At 38.9% G+C, this 20,000-nt stretch overlaps 1 protein-coding gene across 4 annotated transcripts in view; it reads right to left on the reverse strand.

The window, feature by feature from the left end:
* Nucleotides 1–20,000, reverse strand: part of LOC138006516 (transforming acidic coiled-coil-containing protein 3-like) — a 34,105-nt gene that overhangs the window by 10,097 nt on the left and 4,008 nt on the right. For 3 of the 4 annotated variants that reach the window (XM_068852882.1, XM_068852881.1, XM_068852883.1), the window contains 10 exons: nucleotides 18,306–18,467; nucleotides 15,121–15,161; nucleotides 14,394–14,626; nucleotides 13,299–13,640; nucleotides 11,600–11,658; nucleotides 9,883–9,961; nucleotides 8,470–8,521; nucleotides 7,244–7,403; nucleotides 5,531–5,656; nucleotides 1,000–1,068 (listed from right to left, as the gene is read on the reverse strand). In XM_068852882.1, the coding sequence (XP_068708983.1) occupies nucleotides 1,000–1,068; nucleotides 5,531–5,656; nucleotides 7,244–7,403; nucleotides 8,470–8,521; nucleotides 9,883–9,961; nucleotides 11,600–11,658; nucleotides 13,299–13,640; nucleotides 14,394–14,610 (1,104 nt within the window). In that variant the 5' untranslated portion in view covers nucleotides 14,611–14,626; nucleotides 15,121–15,161; nucleotides 18,306–18,467. The remainder of the gene's footprint in view (nucleotides 1–999; nucleotides 1,069–5,530; nucleotides 5,657–7,243; nucleotides 7,404–8,469; nucleotides 8,522–9,882; nucleotides 9,962–11,599; nucleotides 11,659–13,298; nucleotides 13,641–14,393; nucleotides 14,627–15,120; nucleotides 15,162–18,305; nucleotides 18,468–20,000) is intronic. The other variant, XM_068852884.1, reaches the window with a different exon arrangement.

The following is a 20,000-nucleotide window of genomic DNA, read 5'->3' on the forward strand; positions in this document are numbered from 1 at the left end:
TGGCTATTCACAGTTAACCTAACCTATGTTTATTTCTATAATTTGGAGGGAAGCAAACGATTGGCATTTGCTTGAAATGACTATAGCAAAATATAATGCAACTAAAAGGTTTCCTTCTAGTGTACCCAATATGAGGTGCTTATATGGCATGTTATGTATGACATTAGTGCTAAATTCACTTTAAAATTTATCTTTGAACGACTGAAATACATTTCTAACTTTTCAGGGACGTCATGTATTTCTTTTTTTTTTCCTCCGTCTTAATAAATTAGCCTCCATGGACCACTTGAATGGCCATTTTAACAACTTAATTTTGAAGAAAAATGCAAAAATCTTAACATTTTCTGCTAGATGCGGGCCCCCGCGGAAACAGTGTGCAAATATTTAGTCGAAAGAGAAACCATTTGGAAATTTAATGATATATTTTTTGCTCCACTTTTTAAAAGATAAACGCATGAATTGAAATCAAGATGGTACTCCACTAGCCGGTAAGCTCCACAAACAAATTTCCACTCAAACACTGTCACAGCAACCTGGACTCGCGTTGACCTTGAAATTGTTAAAGAAATTTCCCTCGTAGCACTGTTGGCTAAAAAGTACGGTGGCCCACAGCTAAAAAGAGAATCTCGCTGGCATAAAAACGCACTATGCAGTCAAAACATTCGTCCGTTTTACTGGCCTGAAAAAGGTCTTTTTTTTATTGACGGAGATCGGATAAACACCCGATGGCAGCCATGTTTTTCGCCAGTGGACAATAAGTCAGTGGTTACCGTCTTGCGCACGCGTCCTTGAAAGGCAACCTTAGCCAATCAGCGGTTTTTGAGACCTGTCTAATACCCCTTTTTTTCCAAAAGGTCTTAATAGCAGTAAGTTTAAAGAGGACGACGACATGAAGACATGTAACTGACGACGACAAATGGTTCTGTCGGAACATGTCTTCAAAACGTTCAAGTGTCGTCTTGTCCTTCTTTGAAATAATCATCTGTACGGGATTCTTGCCTGCTTACGAAGAGCCTCTATTTCCTTCTTGACTGCTTCGTCCAAGTCTTCCTTGCTGTAAAACAGAGCCTAGAAAGTCCACAGAAGAAGAATTTCGTCGATGTTATTTATTATTCCTAAAGTTAAAGTGCCCCAGTGATTTTGCCCGACGTTTTACATCTCTGCTCGTTTTGCAATGGAAAAAAAGAAATTCAAAGTTAACAAGTTTGGAAGGAGGTAAATTACCGTCCAGGAGTCTCTTTCAATTTGAGTTTTTTCATCGCATGAAGTCCTTCCTTCGGTCTTCTGGTATCTTGCTCATCATTATCCAAGTTGCAAAGAAAGTCACTTTTCAGATATATACGGTAAGCCCGGGCCTTGGGACGATTTAATAATTTAATAATAATTTAAAATATTTATATAGCGCAAAACATGCATATGATCTATTGCGCTTTACAATAAGAGAAAAAAGTATATATATATATATATAGACTATATAAAACAAAATACTAATTAAGTTACAAATTTATAATTAAGATAATTTAACAATAAAAATTTAAGCAAGAGTAATTAAATATCACACATTATAGGCTAATCTAAAAAGATGAGTCTTTAAGAGGCACTTAAATACATTTATGTTCTGGCACTGGCGAATCTCTTGTGGAAGTGCGTTCCACAGTGTAGGGGCTGCCGCAGCGAATGACCTGTCACCTAGCGTCTTTCTATTTGTCCGCGGCCTGTTTAAAACTGGTGCATGAAAGGACCTAAGACTGTAGCTGGTTGTAGTAGAGTTGTACTGTTTACATGGTTTAGTCCTTTCAGTGGGTTTGGTTTTCACGCCAGGTGACGACCCCTCGAACAATCTTAACTTTAATCGAGAAATATCCATTCCTTCGATATGTTTTGAGGACTGAAGAAACGGCAATTTTGAGGCACGCACACTGGGATTGTCGTTCAACACGACATGCTCGCCTTCATCATTTTGATAAAGTATACCAAATTCGATATATGGAAACTCACGGGTTTATAACTCTTCAAGACTCCAAGGCAGATTCATAAATATTTCCGCTCTCACGAAAAACCTGAAAACTTCAACAGCACGTGAACAAAACATAACCGCCAACGTTTCATTGATCAAAAGTGACACATAACCGGCCAAACCGTGAACGTTTAAAAAGTAAAACTTCGAGCCAAATTCGTCACACTTCAAGGATGGACGCAAATGGTAGTAACATCTCACTGGCAAAATTGTGAGCCTTGATTTTTATCCAAAAGCCGTTTACTTTGAGTGTAAATTTTGGATTTCACGGTCCGCTATTACTCAAGTTCAAAACTGACCGATTGCACCTCAGAGGGTTGGACCGAGGGAAAAGTGACGTCATTTACTCACTAGCTTAAAATTCCTGCGTGTAAATGCAGCTTATTATATACGCAAAACGCGAGCCTGAGTTAAAAAGTATATTAATTCTGCGGCGTACCAACGCATTGCATTCTTAAACTAGTGAGCCTTTGAAGTCATTTTCCCCTCGATCCAGCTCTCTCAAGATCTCAAAGTTACTCCAGTTAAAATAAACAGGTGTCCCTTTGAAATGAAGGCTTTGACATTTTTGTCGCTTAGTGTTTAGTTAAAACAGTTTTGAAATCCAAAGAAAAATAAGAATTGATTTTTTGGTCACAGTGGCACTTTAAGCCAAAGTTGCAAGTAAACGTCCTTGTTTTTACGAGGGTAACACGTGACAGTGAACTAGAGTTTCTGATAAACTTTTGGCCCTCGTTGTGCACCTTTTACCCCTCATTCCTCCGTCGATGCTCCGTATTTACGAGTCAAGTTAGCTACAGCTACACGGATCAGAGGAAAGTCGAAACAAACGTCGATGGAATGAGACGGGAATCGAACTGGCGACCTCCAGCTTAGAAGGACGCGCATGCGCACTAACCAACTGAGCTACGCCTGTCTTAAGTACCCTTCTACTGAGGTCTGGGAGGATTATAATTGAGTGCAAAAATGATTTATTCATTGCTTTGGTTTTGCAGCACTGTTTCATGATTGGCTAAGCAATCTCACGCCATATTCAATGACCACTGGAATAATTCAAAATGTGAATTTCAAATTACGATCAACAGTTTCTATTGGCCATGCCGTCAATCTTTGTGACGCAACGGGCAGACGAGTCACATGCATTGTTGTGATTGGCTGATTTCCATCATTTTTTTCTGGTTACAGCGAATATGACTGATGGCAGAAAAAGCCAAATCGTTGGTCGAAAGTTAAGACATCCTTTTTGTGAAAAGCACGGTAAGTTTGGTTTACCTTCCGAAATAACACCAAAGTAAGGTCAATCTTGAAAATATTAAACTTGCGTCGAGTGTCTAGTACGAAAAACAAAACACTGAACACAACATAGCGGCATAGCTGGTACATCGCACTGAAGCAATTCCCTGTGGCGCGAGATTTTTTGGCTAGTCACTTACTTTGACAACTGAAGGAAATTTCCTTTAATATTAATTAAAAAACTGAGCTTTTCGCCATGTCGCAAGCAAGCATGAGCCAGATGACTTTCCCAAGCTCGTTCCGACGGTTGCATGTATTTTCCTTTCACATGATTGGTTCATTTGACTGTCTGTGTCTGTTGTGATTTGCCAAAGTCATTAAACAGGTTTTTATTCTTATGCACTCTAAAATATGGCGCGATTAGTACACTCTGTATTTGTGAAATTCGCAGAAAACAACATCGTCGACCAGTCTTTTAGAGGACATGTAAATCCCAAAATACTAGTTACTCTTGTTCATTTAAACTGTCAAGCAAATTTCAAAGACGTTACTAAAGCTGTGTGTTGAGCTCAACTTCGGGAACAAGAGTCAAATATGAGTCAAATATGACTTTCTTGTAGATGAAAAACTTACTGTGACACTTTTTAAAACATTTGAAAGCCACCGCCAGATTACACCATCGACCAACCTTATTTTTCTTGTTTCGTGGTCCATGAACTGATTGTTCCAGGCAAACAAAGGCCTTTAAAAAACTCCAAACTACCATGACCACTGATCTTTGATCCACAAAGAAAGATCAAATTAAATCCACCAGGACGAAAAACCGCATCACGAAAAAAACACATTGCAAAGGCAGCAAAGTCATTTTGCTACAATTAAATTTCAACCAAGAAACTCGTTTTTTAACATGACACAGTCCAAACGTCTTTATGATCCGTCGACAATCACTTAATTCATTCCTTTAAAATTTTAAAAGCGTTATCCAGCCACTTGAAAGTCGCTCACCACCAGTTAAAAGAACGTTTCGCGCGTAAATGGCTTCAGGCTTCCAAATAAGGAGATTAGCGGACACCATGATTGACAGATTACAGAATATTAACCAATAGACGACCAGCTTCACTCTCGCTGCTGTTTTTAAACCATTTTCAGGTTTTTGGTTTAACACCAGTCGAGTAGGTCACAGATTATTAATATTTAATGACCACAGAATCGTTCATGGAAAAATCCGCAAGACAGCTGCGTGCCGGGAGTTATTGAAAGCCGTCAAAAACACTACAAATACAATGGCTCACCAAAGACATAATTTAGTACCACGCAATAACAAGTCTTATTGAAATTAAAGAGACGGGTATTTTTGCACGTTTTTAAATATTCACCAATTTAACTTGTCAGTCTGTGAAACGAACGCCATGCTCTTCTACTCGAAAGCAAATTTTCATCGTCTTTGATTTTACCTGCATAAAACTGAAATGCTCAAAATCTCAAAATGACGAATAACGTTAATACATGAAGAAACAATTACAGCTGCTTGCAAGCTGCTTGTAATAAAAAGTACGATTTCGAAGTCGTTAGCACAGAATCCTAAGCCCGATGCGATTTTCCGACTGAGCAAATAAAGTGGCTACATTTAACTTCGGTCTGAAGACAAAACGAAGCTTGAGTTTTGAAAAGCACACATCTGAGCCTAAGGGGAAATGTTTGGGAAATATAAACTTACTCTTATTAAGCTATGAAGATTTCTTTCCTAAACGAGGTGCAAGCTACGAAGGGATAGAATTCAAAAGCTGCTCTCAAATTCTGCGAGGTTGTGTATTTTTTTAAATTGACTTAATTCATAGCTGGTAAAATATAACGATAAAGTCGGCTGAGATAAGGATTAAAATGCGACATACTGGCAACAACTGACACTAAACCAGAATTAAAATAGAGCACATTCGAGCCAAGTTCTAGTGAGGAAAAGCTGTTTTTGAGCAAGGTTTGCGACAATAACAACATTTCCAGGCTAACAGCAACAACAGACAAACAACAGACAAGCAAAACCATACAAATTTTGTATTTGCTGTCTGTATTCGAAAGGAAAATATATGAAACGGCCAGTTGTGTATTCTTGCAAACGAAACTCACATCGCAGAACACAGCAACTGCATGATAACATAAACATCGCACAGGTTCGACGACAAATCCATTGCTGAGAAAGCTTGTCTTGTGTGCCCATGGTCTAAATTACAATACCAATGTGAAAGAATTGTCAACATTGATTGAAATTACCAAAAAACTTACCTTCTCTCGAGGCGGTTCTTCTTCGTTAGGCTCAATCTTGCTGGTATCTGGTGTTGGCTGGCTTTGAACAGTACTCGATTCTTCTGCGATTGGTTTTTCCTTCCTTTCAATTTCTTTATGCATCAGCTGAAAAATAACCCATTAAACCACAAATATTTTCATTTTCGGAAGGTGGCGGGTTGCCTTAATGCATGCTATTTTTCCCCTAGTCTGACCAGGCTGAAGATAGCAAAAGAATTTGAATATATTAACATTTTTAATCTGCGGGAACAAGAGTAATGGTGGAGTAATGTCGTTCTCCCGATGTTTTTATTCGTGTATAAGCCTTTGTAATATCCACCCAGCGTAACTAGTTTATTATTGCAGTTCTTTGCGAGAGGGCGAAAAGAGGAAGCGAAATGTGGTTTCTGCATGAGAGAAATAAACGCATGCGAAGAAATTGAAAACAAAAATGATTACTTAAAAGAGAGGAGGAAATCACATTTTAAGATTATTCTTCTGACTTTCACAGTGAACAGTCATAAGTTGTTCGCAAAAAACAGAAAATTGAATACTCCTCCAAGAAAGCCGGTAACAAACTAAATTAGGGCGCTTTCCATTTGACAGAACTGACCGGCCATTTGGAAGGACTAACCGTCTCTACTACGCCTTCATATTAACACACTTCGAGTATGATACATGTATTCCTCCTGAAGAATGCAAGGGATTATCATGTAAGTGTTCCTTCAAATTGTTACGTTTTCTTTGCAACGGCCAGTTCTGACAAAAGGAAAACGCCCTTAGATTGCCTTGACTGAAGTGTGCACCGAATTTTTTTCCCATGGTTTTTGAATGTCCAAATTCCGTCTGTAGTTGAACGGCAAAGACTTTTTCAGCAAAAAACCTGCAATACTTTGCAATTTCTTATCCGGAAAATAAGTAAAAAACACCCGCAATTCAGACTAGGCGGATTGCAGTTCAAACCGAGCATTGTATGGCCTCAAAAGTTTCAAGGCTTTTTCGAAACCTATACCTCACCACTCGTTGCACGTGACGATGTTACAATATTGAAACAAAACTGAAAATAGTTTGAACCAGGAGACAATATGCTTTGAAGGAATTTGATCCTACAGGTGAACAAAGTCCTGAGAAGGAGTGTTGTTGGCGACTGACGCTTATACAAAACCGGAAGCGGAAGTCATCTTCTGAGTCAAGTGCGATCAAGATTTGACATTGGGAGATGACTTCCACACGCGTTTATCAAACATTACGCACCCATGACAGTCGTCATGACAATACTCTTTCGGTCAGGATCAAACTCCCAAAAAATGAATGAAGTTTGTTTCAAGCCCTTGCTTTTTCAAAAATGTGGCCCGAAATACCGTCGTTTTCATCTAAGCGTGGACACGTGACGGGAAAACATGCTGTAAGTGGCTGCAAACGTAACAAGTTTTGTCTTCAATCATTCGAAGTTTGAGAGATGTTCATGCAACTTTTCCTAGAATGACAGCAAGACTGGACATCGAAGACTTTTTCTCGGTAATTGACCCTAATCTGATAAACTGTGCTTCAAATACTTTTGACCTATCGCGCGCAAAAAGTTTCAACTGTTTACTTAACGGCTGCCAAACTCAAACTTCAAAGAACATGTTTTCCCGTCATGTGTCCACGCTTAGATGAAAACGACGGTAATGCGCATTTTGTTCTATTTACATCATTTCCATCAAGTTTCACCTCGTTCAATTTTGAAGGAGAGAAATTCAATAGCTTGTCGACTCCACATGGACTTTCAGTCTGTGTTGAGGTCAACTCCCTGGGGGCAGGACGTGACGCTAAGCCGGAGGCTTTTGCGCGGGGCACTGGGGAATCCATCAGTAGAAGATTGTCACCCATGCTGAAACAAAAAGCAAGCAATTATTGCAATAGGCCATATTCGTATTCCCAGTATTGGACTGGAACTAGCTTGCAATCGAGGCTAATGCGGGGGAATACATTAAAAAGTATTTGGATTTGAAAAGATTTCCCCGCATTAGCCTCCATTGCAAGCTAGTTCCAGCCCCATACTGAGAATACGAATATGGTCTATTTAGAAGGAGCAAGTGTTCAAGGCCGTTTAAGACGGCTCCCACTAATGTGGCCTGGGTTCGATTCCCAGACTCGGCGTCGCTTATTTCCCTTTCGTAAACGGTCGTTGCCATTTGAAACGGTCGATGCCATTTTTTAGCTCTGAATTACACTCATTAGGTCTAAGAACTCAAAAGGTTGCGGATACTGGGAGTTGTGTCTCGCTGGTCATATGAGTTAGGGTTCAGGTTTGGGTTCTGTTTAGGGTGAGGGCTAAGAACCCGAGTTCGAGTCTTGAAATTTTCGGACTCTTTTTTTCCTTTAGTTTTTCTTTTATAAATGTTTTTTTTTCCTTTTTTGTCTTAATTTTTGTTAATATTTTTTCTTAGTTTGTTTCTTTTAAATTTCTTTGAAGTGAAGTGTGTAGTCGACCGTTATAAATGGCATCGACCGTTTCAAATGGCAACGACCGTTCTGTGAAATGGCAACGACCGTTTACGAAAGGGAAATTTGCCTCGGCGTCATATGTGGGTTGAGTTTGTTGGTTGTCTTCTCTGCTCCGAGAGGTTTTTCTCCAGGTACTCCGGTCTTCCCCTCTCCTCAACAACCAACATTTGACTTGATTTACGTTGATTGTTAATTTCAGTTCACAGTGTTCCCAATTAGTGCTCCAACGCTAGAACGACAAAAGTACACACTTAAATAAAGTTCCATTCCTGTTTTTCCTTTTAATTTTACGTGAATTTTCAACAACGTCTAGAGTTTCATTCAAGCTTGAGAAAGCAGAGATCTGGAGCAAGTGGATGCTTAAAAGCGAGTAAATCAAAATCCTTTGCTGCACATTTTTAGCAGCTCTGCTGTAACTGAACTCAAATTCAAGTAAAAGTCTGACTCACTTTGGTGGCTTTGAAGGTAAAACATCCCTCATGCCTACTCTGTTTTTCACTGCTGCAATAAAGATAAAAAGATTGAAGATCGTTATGTAAACGACAGAAATGAGATGAGGCTTTGTTCTACCGAGTATGTGATAGATGACGAACCTTCGCTGATCAACAGCATTAGGAACCTGCTTGTGCATCACCCAAGGACACAGAAAAATTTCAAACATTTGGTGAGAATCGAACCGACGACCTCCGGATTACATCACCGTTGCTCTCCTGACTGAGCTACAAGGCCAGACGGGAGCAGGCCGTGGACAAATCGAAGACAAATTGGAAAGTGTGATTGAGCATTGTCCTTAGTGTCTTTACGAGCAACATAAGCAGATGCCTTAACTATTCAGTTGGTGTCGTTTTTCCACACAAAAGGTACATGGTAAAATCCTACTGCACTTGCTGTAGACATGTATTTTGGTATTGCTTATCACGCAAGTGGAGAAAATTAATGACTTTGAAGAGCATTACCATAGCTTTCAAGCACCAGACTTGTAATTTTTTCTAAGAGCAACAGAATGGACAAGCTAGCTGTTTTGCCTTTCAACTCTTTACCAAGAAACGCACTGTACACATAGCTGTGCTTTTCTTGTGGTCAGTTTTACTTAGGGCGCGTTCGATTGACCCTATTCCGGAATAAGAATACGTGGAGTGATGATTAAAACGGTATGTTTAGCGCGTTTCGAAGCAGCAAGGATAATCAAAATATGTTTAAAATAGCATTTTAGCTGATGCTTGACAATTTGAATCTCCGTAAAAACGAAGGATTTCTACCTTGTATTCCATCTATTCTTATTCCAGAATACGGTCAATCGAACGCACCCTTAGTGACACAAACATAAGGACAAGCAACCTGCACTGATGCATAAACATGGCGCCTTTTGTCCTCATGGACGGTACTGTAACCACCGCGAGCGAAACTCAGGAGGGAGTTATATTTAATATAACTCCCTCCTGAGTTTCTCTCACGGTGCCTCTCTCCACCCAGGTGTATAAATGGGTACCGGTGAATTTAATGCAGGGGGGTAACCCTACGATGGACTGGCATCCCATTCAGGGCGGGGGGGGGGGGGGGGGAAGGGTAAAAATACTCCTAGTTGCTTTATGCCAAGGAAACCGGGATAAGTTCCGGCCGGATGGGCCTCCTGGCTCGTATGCTCGTTTACCTTTTTCTACCAGAGTTTCTGTATGTTGTTTCTGCTAATGCTTGCATCACTAATCAAAACCATCATTTCGCTCACTCAAGCCCCTCTCGATGCGCAAATTAGATAGAAAGATCTGCTTAATGATAGATAAGCTGCATATACATGTAGGTTCCCCTTAAACCCTCAGCAATTTCTCAGGAAAATACAAAAGGTTACTGCTGAAATTACTCACCAGGACTTTGAGAATGTGGACTTGGTCCTTTCACAAGAGGGTCAAACTTTACATACAGGGATTGACGAGCCAAGGCCGACTGCAATCACAAGACCAGAAAATTTACAAGCATGAAAAGTGCATAAAAAAGGCTTTTTGTTTTTGTCTTCAATGTTGCCTAGAGGTCAAAATTATGAATTTTAAGTATCAAATCTTCAGAATAAATCACTTAATATAAAAATATGAAAACAGAGTTGTGAAGTTGCAAACGAAAACATAATACATTTGATTATCTATATCTTCATTCACACAGCTCTGTTAAGTGTCTTTCAATCATTAAGGTATTTTCATTGTACAAATTCTTCAAGACAGTGTGAATTAACTGGTGGCATTTACAGATTTTCCAATCACAATTGTTGCACAAAAAATGGACTAGAAATCATTAAAAATATCTCCTGTTTTAATTTGGAAAAGGTAGAACCAAAATAACGTTTAACCTACCAAATACTGAAACAGAGTTCTTCATTTGCAAAAGAGATTTGTTAACAGTCAATACCAGTTATGTGATAACTTCTGAAGTCTGGACTCCTTTTGCCTGTTTTCCAACTAATCCTTTTTGCTGGCAGGTGTTTAAATGTTGATAGTTAAGAAGCCGATTGGAAAGCAAACAACACGAGATTTTAGATTAAAAAAACAGGTTATATAACTCGTCTGAGAAGTACAACATGACATAATAAACGATTTATAACCAGTGTCTGATTTGAAATAGCAGGAAGAGGCATCCAAAACGTATTAATTTTTGCAAATGAATGTGTCCTGATTTTAAATTATTACTCTGATCTGCAAAAAATGCTTTTAAGTATCTTGTCTGTCTGTTCCAAATGTAATAACATAGCAGTAAAGAAGAGGACAATTATTAGCTAAGGAAGTAAGTGACATGATTAAGTTAGAAGATCTTCTTAATATCGAGAGATCACTCTTCAAAGAATGCAATACCTGCAGTTTAAAGGCCCGATATTTCACACCTTCTTTTACTACTGCATTTAAAGATTATTTTTGAGAGATCACTCTTCAAAGATTGCAATACATACAGTTTATTTAATATCTAAAAGGCCTGATATTTCACACCTTCCTTTACTACTGCATTTAAAGATTATTTTTGAGAGATCGCTCTTAAAAGATTGCAATACCTACAGTTTATTTAATATCTAATTTAAGGCCTGATATTTCACACCTTCCTTTACTACAGCTTTTAAAAATCGTTTGCAAAGAGGCAAACATAGCTCTCACAAATGCATGAGTTCTGAGAGTCTAACATACATTTCAGCCAACTTAACAACATTACTATCATTAACTTTGCTCTAACATATTACTTATAATACAGCTGTATTCACTCTGAAAGTATCTGCACAGTTCTTAAGTTAACGTAAACTTTATTTTATGTTAGTAATTGAGCTTGTGATGGAGAGCAGTACTTTTTCTTACTTTCCCTACTTTTTCCACTTTAATTATATTCCCAAAGAAAAGCTCAAGGGTTGTACCTTAAAACACAAAAACAGAATACCATAACTTACAGCATAGATAAAGAATTAAGAGTTAGTGAAAACTTTACAACAATTCTTGGTCATTGGATGGAGATATAAGGCACACCATGACGTGAAGTGTGCCATACTGCAGTAGAACACTGCTCATTCATTATTAATAAATTTTTTATAATCAACTTTTAAAGATGACCAACCTCTTTGAAGTCCGCATTGCTGGTACCACATTTTTCAAGGTAGTCCAGTTCCCACATGGCTGTGAAAAAGGATAAAATTGTTCATTGATTTTTAAAACCTTTCTAACATAAAACAGGTTTCTTTCATACAAAAAGCTGCACTAATAATAAACCAACGTTGTCATTATACTGACCCGTACACTAGAATGGTACAATTTTTCATTGTTTAATCTCACGTTTAAACTCAGTTTTTCGACTCTGTCACAGTACAAAGGCTCCTCTCTTCCCTCGCTCAATGATTCTTGCATGTGTCATTTTCCATAAATGGTAGTAACTACTTAGACCTCCCCTCTGGGGTGGGGTAGGCCTAGAAATTCTTGCACCATGCTAAAATTAAACATAATTTAGAGGCTCCGAGTTCTAAATGAAACTAAAATTTGTATAAGCTTATTTCCAAAAGCCCTTGAGATGATGCCTTCTGTCTAAAACTGAATTTTACCAAATATCAAAATTGGACTATTAACCATAATATTAATGTCACTGTTCCTTGGTATCAACATAGTTGGCTTTTAACGCATAATGTAAGGCGCAATAGAACGAGACAACAGACGTATTGGCGTTTTTTGAGGGGAACACTGCCTTGCGACTGGTTAGCCTATGCGACTTCCGGATAGCGTGATATAGAAACAACCTCACTTATCTCCCCAGCACTACGAGCTGATTGGTAAAGAGCACGTGCTGGATCGGACAAGAGTATTGGTAGCGAGCAATGTACAAAGGCAAACGAGCCAACAAGCTTGGGGGAAGTCGCTGCGCAGACTTAACCGCACCTCGCAGGAGTGACCCAATTTTAATGAAGGCAGGGCAATAAACCCAACCCATCTCCAAAGGGAGGGAGGGAGGGGAAAAACTTTAACAAATGCCAACAGCTAGTTGTTTTACTATAGAGGACAAAACTGCCAAGTGAACCTTGGACGGCTAACTGAGGCTTTTATAGCTAGACTCTGTCTATTAAAGTAGCCAGTTGTACAGCTTCTTCTATGAGCAGGTAGGTATTACACGTGCTCTTTAACAGTTATGAATGGGGCCTTAACAGATTTGGCCAATGCAAGTGTACGTTATAAACTGATATCTAGGAACAAAGTCACTGTGTCCTCATTTTATTTACAACAAAACCATTGATTTTATGACCTTGAACGACCGACTACAAAGAACACGAAGATAACTAACGCGACATGAATAGCCCCTTTTAGTATGGTCACGTTCCATTAACCGTATTTTACTGATGGGGCAGTAAAATCTCATATAATACACATCAAAAAATTTCTCCATTCTGATTTGCTAAGAGAAATGCAGTTTTCAGGTAACAGTGCAGAAAAGAGGTAGCGGTAATTCAGTGCAAAAAGAAGCAACAAACCAAACATTCTGCTATTTAGCATAAAATAATAAGCACTTGTAAGTTTTTTTCAAAGACTACAAATTGGACTTGCCCTGTGGGCTCATGCAATTTTGTTCGTCTTTGAAAAAGGTTACTTGAGCTTACATTGTATTTCATTTCATATTGCACTGGAAATCATGTGATTACCTATACAAAAAGCACCTGCTTTGGAAAAGAAGCCAGGGTGAGGTGAAATGTGAGGCCTTTTTAGTTCAAATGAACTGCACCTTATCCTAGTAGTAACCTACACCTTCTTTTAACTCTGAAAGAAGATGCTATCACCTTCGCTGGCTGGTTTGAATGCATCATCTCCAAACTGATCATCCTCTTCGCATTGAAGTTCTGCATCTCTCTCAAACATATCTTGAACTTCTGCCGTCTTTTCTCCAAGAAATATATCCTCTCCAGCATCATGGTCCTGGAATTCATTTTCTAAATCGATGGGATTCACTGCAAACAGCTCTGCAGTCTTGTAAGGATGCTCTTCGCTAGTTATTTCTCTCAGCAAGTTATCTGTTCTTTCATTTCCCGTAGACAGCACATCATTTTGTAGGACAGATGCTTCCGTCTCTTCATCATGCACTAGGAGTTTGCTGATGTCTTCATTACTGTCTGTTAGGTTATCTGTGAGCAAACGCAGACTCAGAATTATGCACACTCAAAACACATTGGGTCATTGGTTCTTTACTTTTTTACATGATACCTTTTCCCGATAAGTTAATGACGATACAATAAATTCTAAACTACTGAAGTGTATCACCCCAGGGAGGGAATCTCAAATTCATTTAGTTTTCTTCAAATCTCAAGTCCAGTCAACGAAAATGAAATCATCAAAACATCTATTTCGTAGCACTCGAGAAAACTCCCGTCTGGTCAAAAAGGACGAATGGATTTCTCATTCAAGCAAGTGACCTTTTTCTGGCCACTTGCATACCATGCAACCATGCACTTATTCAAGAACTTTAATGATACCAAGAGACAAAAGGGTCTGCAGTAATTTCTTTGGATGTTAAAATAACCAAGGCAAGTGAAAGAGTCCTTTGGGCAAGAGGATCATCAAGTTTCTTTGCCCAATGGGCAAGTTTGGAATTTTAACTTTTTTGGCTGTCAATAAAACACACCCACTCACTTATTAAACAGTACAATACCTTAAAGAGATGATTTTTTTACAGTGATACTTGGCAAAAATCAGGAGTCAAACCTATAAAACTTGTGACTATTACTTGAAGAACTTCAGATGCTCCACCACTGAGCTATATAGGAGACTCAGGGGAGCTAGACCATTGAACTAATACTAGCCTAATACTAATACTATACTAAAACAATACTGATTCACAGGACAATAATATGTCACTTCACAAAAATACAGTACAATACCTTCTTGGGGCGAAGTCCGTTCACTACCAATAGGAGAAAACGTCCGTGGACAATCAGCACTTCCAATTTGCAATTTGGAAAAGCCAGACATGAGGGAGGAGTCCAGATCATCATTATCAACATCATTAGGAGGTGCTGCACTTTCCTCATTCATATTAGCAGCACCAGAGGGTATTTCTTGTGGAATTACTTCAGGGACAACTGAGCTAGTTGCCATATTTGCTGTTTGCTGTCTGAAATGAAGTGTTGCTCTTTCAGTGGGTGACTCATCTCAGCAAAAAAAACCTGACAAAGTTGAACTCCTGACTCGACAGATCTAGAGATATACCAAAGGGACCACAGAAAAAGAACAGGGTCCCACTAGTATAATAGGCTTTTTTAGCAACAGAACAGGAATGTCAGTGGCGATGTCACACACAGCAAAAATACCAGTGAGCATTCAGAATAGAGAAGAAAAGAGTGAATTCTCATTGATATATTTTTCTGTGCGTGCCATTGCCACTGATGTTTCCGTTCTGTTGCTAAATAAGCCTAATGTATTCATCCCATTTTAAACCTAACACTGCTATTCAGATTTCATCTCACACTGCTCTTGGTGGACAATACTGCCCCGACTACTCCACAATTACCTCTTCAGAAACTTGAATACCTTTTTTAACTAAAAGTTCAGTTCAGTTTCCCTCCCTTAGAAAAATGGGTTAAATTTCTTTGGTAATTCTTGTTTTACCTGAAGCAGGGTAAATCAGCTATGAGGCTGTCCAACAAATCCTGTAAAGGGAGAGGAAATATGACAAAAATCGAGTGTAACATAAGGTAGCCTGGTAAATCTTTCTGGTGACGTCAGTAAAACGTAATCCTTCGTTTAGAGCAAACATGAGTTAAGGATGGTGCCTACTAATTCAAAGGTACTCTTGCCCCAGTTTATGATCATGCAGGAAATGTAGATCTTAACAAGTGTTATTGAAATCCCAAAAGAAAATTGGGGGTACCCACGCATTTTTCATAGATATTTGATGAATAATATTCGAAAAAAGCTTTAAAATACAAAGCAATGTATGGCATTCTTTCTCAAATTGAAACTTGATTATCTCTCAGAAATGCACGGTTACCCCCAATTTTTTTTTTGGATACCAAGAGTACTAACTTACTAAGATCTACTTTCTCTGGATACTTTTAAGCCGTGCAAGAAATATCACTGCATTGGTAAGCATCACCGATAGGAAACCCGAGTATCTTGAGATGCGCAGAACATATGCGCAATAACAATGGTAGGCACCATCCACATTTCTTGCCGTCTCTAAAGGTGTGAATTAAGACTAGCAAAAAGAACTTAGCTGTTTGACAAAAAAAAATTACTTCATCATAAATTACATCTGGGTGGTTGGTTCAGTTAATAATGCATCGGGTTACTGTAAGAACAATGATGGTTTTTAACCATGTGGGTCTTAAACTAAGATTTTGTTTGCCGTGCTTTAACATTGTAACACCTGTCTAAGCTCAGGTAACATGAGATAATAATTACGACATTAAGCAACGATGAAGGCTTCCACAATGCTATAAACCATGCTGCAAACATGGCACACATTTTTGCCTATTTCTTTGCTGTACCCTACAACACAACAATGTTATGGACATGCAACATTGAATTACCATTGCTGCTGGCCAGTCAAAATTCAAAGTTTTGACAATCAAACTTCAAAGGTTATCAGCCCACTTTGGAACGTTTTGGCCCCACTCTGCAAACACTTCACCCGAAGCAAAGTCAGCAATGCGTACGGGCATTTTGTCTTTTGCAGTTTTGAACACCTTGCTTGAAATTCCTACCGAGTTTATTTGTTGTAAACGCCATGTCTTGCCAAACGGCAAATAAATTAGCTACGATCATTTGCATAACTGGCACCAAAACGTTCCCAAGTGGGTGGGTAAACTTTGAAGCTTGAGTGTCAAAATGTTGAATTTTGATTGGCCGGCATTCGGAGGGAGAATTACACCGGCCTTTGCCGCAATATAGTCGTCGAAAACCTTCCCCATGCTTTAAATGTGTTTTTCTCAAATTAAAGCCAACGGTAACTTTCGAATTCGTTTACAATATTCCTCCCACGGTAATTAACTTTGGTCAAAACAAAATAGCGTGAATCTGCCGTCCACGCGTGTATTGGTGTAATGGAAGTAAATTTGATTGGCCGACGAAGGACACGTCAATCAATCAAAAAAGGTGGGCGGAAGGAATTTCGAAGAGGAATTTGGTCAGGCTCTATTTTTCGTTTCGCCAACTCCACATTACGTAGCACGCGAAACTAAAATAGAGCCTGATCGCAGGTTAATTTTCTAAGTGATCGCTTACAACGAATTAAGCTAGCAGATGGGTGCTACTCGGAGTGGGACTCTGTCCCCTCTGGAGTGCCGCAAGGAACCAAGCTCGGGCCTTGGTTGTTCCTGATTCTAATCAATGACCTCAATCTTGCCACGCCGTGTAGTGATCAAAACGCGCCTCGTATTTGGAAATATGTCGATGAAACGACGGCCTCAGAAGTTGTAATCAAAGGTTGAGAAAGTAAAGCACAGCAAATTGCTGATCAAGTCGTTCACTGGTCTTTTCTACAATGTACGTGGCCTGTATTAGATCTATATTAACGTACGCGACTCCTGTTTTCTGTTATACATTACCTATATATTTGCAGCACGAGTTAGAGCGCGTTCAAAAAAAGCTTTCTCTATTATAAGCTCAGGCCAAGACTATCACGAGGTTTTAGAGGCTGCCGGCATTCCACCGATCATGGCTTATATCGAACACAGCTGCAGCAATCTTGTTAGCAACAATATCGAAAACAACAATCACAGGCTTATGAATTGTTGCCTAGTGCCAAACATCCAAAGCACAATTTAAGACGTAAGAGGCATTTCGAAATCTCCCGGTGGAGGACAAACCGTTTTAAAAACACCTTCATGATGTCCTCCACCATTACATATAACAAAAATAGTTAATTAATTAACGACCGTTTACTAGAAACCTCTGTAGATAATGTAAATATAACTTTTAAATATAGATAGGTTTTAGCTCAAAGATTTTTTAATTGTTTTATAATTTTGAATATTCTTATATAGGTTATATAATATATTTATTTAATTACATTATTGTTATATACAAAATTCAGCCGCAAGGCTGCTAGGTATATTTAAACAAACTATCTATCTACATAATCTATCTATCTTCATTCTCTAACTTTACTTCAAGAGGTCCTGTTCTTACCAATCAGCTATAAGATACTATATTTTAGTATAAATACACAGGTGATTATACAAAATCACGCGCTCTCATTGGCTCGCTATCTCGGATTATCAGCCGATAATCACCTCGACGGACAAAATGGTTGCCAGTAGTTGTTTTGCCACTGTAAGTGAAGATGATTTCACATTGAAATGTTTTTGTTTTCTCTTTTTTGAAATAATCACCTGTGTATTTATACTAAAACAATTATTCACCTCAGGCTCAGTGATTATCGGTAAATATTCACCAATAATCACTTCGCCTTCGGCGAATAATAATTGTTAAATAATTATAATGTCATTATGTGCAATGTAAACAAGAAGGATTAATAAGTAAAACACTTACAATACCAGCTAAACATGTTTTCATTGACAGTGCCATTGCTGTTGGTTAACGTGGCTTACTACAGTTTTCGAAAGAAAAAGATCAAGATTTTGAACATTTGCAAAATTAAAGCAACAGGATGTCTCTTCTTAAGTTTAGGTCACTGCAATTGATGAAAAATGTAATTTTACCTAAAAAGTAAATGCAAATCAGGGGAAAGTGCTAAATATACATTTCAAAGGCCTAGCCATACAACCTCACCCTAAAATTTCAGTATTTCCTTAGCGAGAAAAAAAAACATGTATAGAAATAAATAGTACCTTTGCTGTTTCAGTGTATAATTTATGATCTTCCTTGGTCACGACTTGTGTTCTTTCAGTCCAATTTTCCTCTTCGTCAAGTCGTCGAATAGCCTGCCAGTCATGCGATGATTCAGGACCCCAAGGGCTTGTGCGCTGAAGAGGAGAGTTCTTAAAGGAAACCTTTATCAAAATTTAAAAAGATATAATAAAGATAGAGAGCAAGAAATCCTGGATTTTTCCCCGCATAAGAAATGCACAGCAGTTTAAGCATAAGACCCATATGATTTATTCTTATTCTTATTATTCTTTTTACTCTTATTATTATTATTAGTAGTACTAGTAGCAGTAGCAGTAGCAGTGGCAGTGGCAGTGGCAGTGGCAGTGGCAGTGGCAGTGGCAGTGGCAGTGGCAGTGGCAGTGGCAGTGGCAGTGGCAGTGGCAGTGGCAGTGGTAGTGGTAGTGGTAGTGGTAGTGGTAGTGGTAGTGGTAGTAGTAGTAGTAATATTAACCCAATGACTCTTATCTAACGCCAGACAATTTTACTTGTCAACTGAGGGCGCCCTGAGGTGCCTGAGGAGTGAATAGGTTAATATCATAATGGTAATGGGTCTCCTGCAGAAGTTTCATTAGAAGCTGGTCACCGGCGGAATATCGCCGTCTGTTTGTCAGAAATTTGTCTCTCACCGCCAGCTACTCTGCCTTGATTTTCACTCAAACCCTTGTAAAGATAAGAGAGACCGCCGCTTACATAGATTACCCCAGTCACTACTGGAAAAGTTATAGAAACCCTTGCTCCTGGCAGTTTACAATTCTCTGAGACATACAGGACAACCAACACCAGGGGTCTTTCCTCTACTCTTCACAACCATTCTGTGAGTTCTTCGATGTCACACAATGTTGATTAACAGGAAGGGTTTCCTGAAACAGGGCCTACAATTCATATTCCTTATTTGTTCCTTACTGTATAAGACCCTGAGTGTTCGTCTGACCAGGGTTTTCAGCCCAGTCAAAATGTGCCAGCAGGAGCTAAAAATTTTGACACAAACACTGAATAGCAGGGTTACTGGGGCCTAGGAAAGCCTTGAACATGACACAGGAAAATGAGCCACATAAACGGTCAGCATTTAAAGCTCTTGCAGTTTCAAACAAGATTTGTCTAAGTGAGTTTGTGGAGACGATTCCACCGCTTCTCCAAAAATGTCTAAATTATTTTGTACAATTTCAGAAGGAAACCTATCATTTTGCATTTATACAATGTACATTGTATTTCTAAGGACTTGAAGCGTTTGATTAAAATTGTTGATTTCATAAGGACTTTCCCAATAAAGCTACCGGTGGAAAATAACTGGCATTTAAAACTTTGACGCCTAAACCAGCCAGACTTACTATTTTACTCTGTCTAACGCCAGACTATTTTACTCGTCAATGGGGAACCCCCAGGAGTCAGTGGGTTAAGGGAAAAAGTTCTTGAGTACAGTAAGTGTTATGTGTAAGCTCAAAAACAGGGGCTGAGTTTACCTCCTGTGCCAGATACAACCATTTGAAGCCAAATCTTCAAAAGATTTTGGGGGAGCATTCCCCGGACTCCCCTACTGAGCAAGGGCCAGATGCCTACTATTCAAGCCATCTTGCCTACTACTCAAAACCATTTTGACTGGGCTGGATTTTGAACCTGTCATCTTCTGCTCAAAAGTGCGATGCTAACCTAACTGG

Source organism: Montipora foliosa, chromosome 6, assembly GCF_036669935.1.
Source record: "Montipora foliosa isolate CH-2021 chromosome 6, ASM3666993v2, whole genome shotgun sequence".
Classification (NCBI taxonomy): Eukaryota; Metazoa; Cnidaria; class Anthozoa; order Scleractinia; family Acroporidae; genus Montipora; species Montipora foliosa.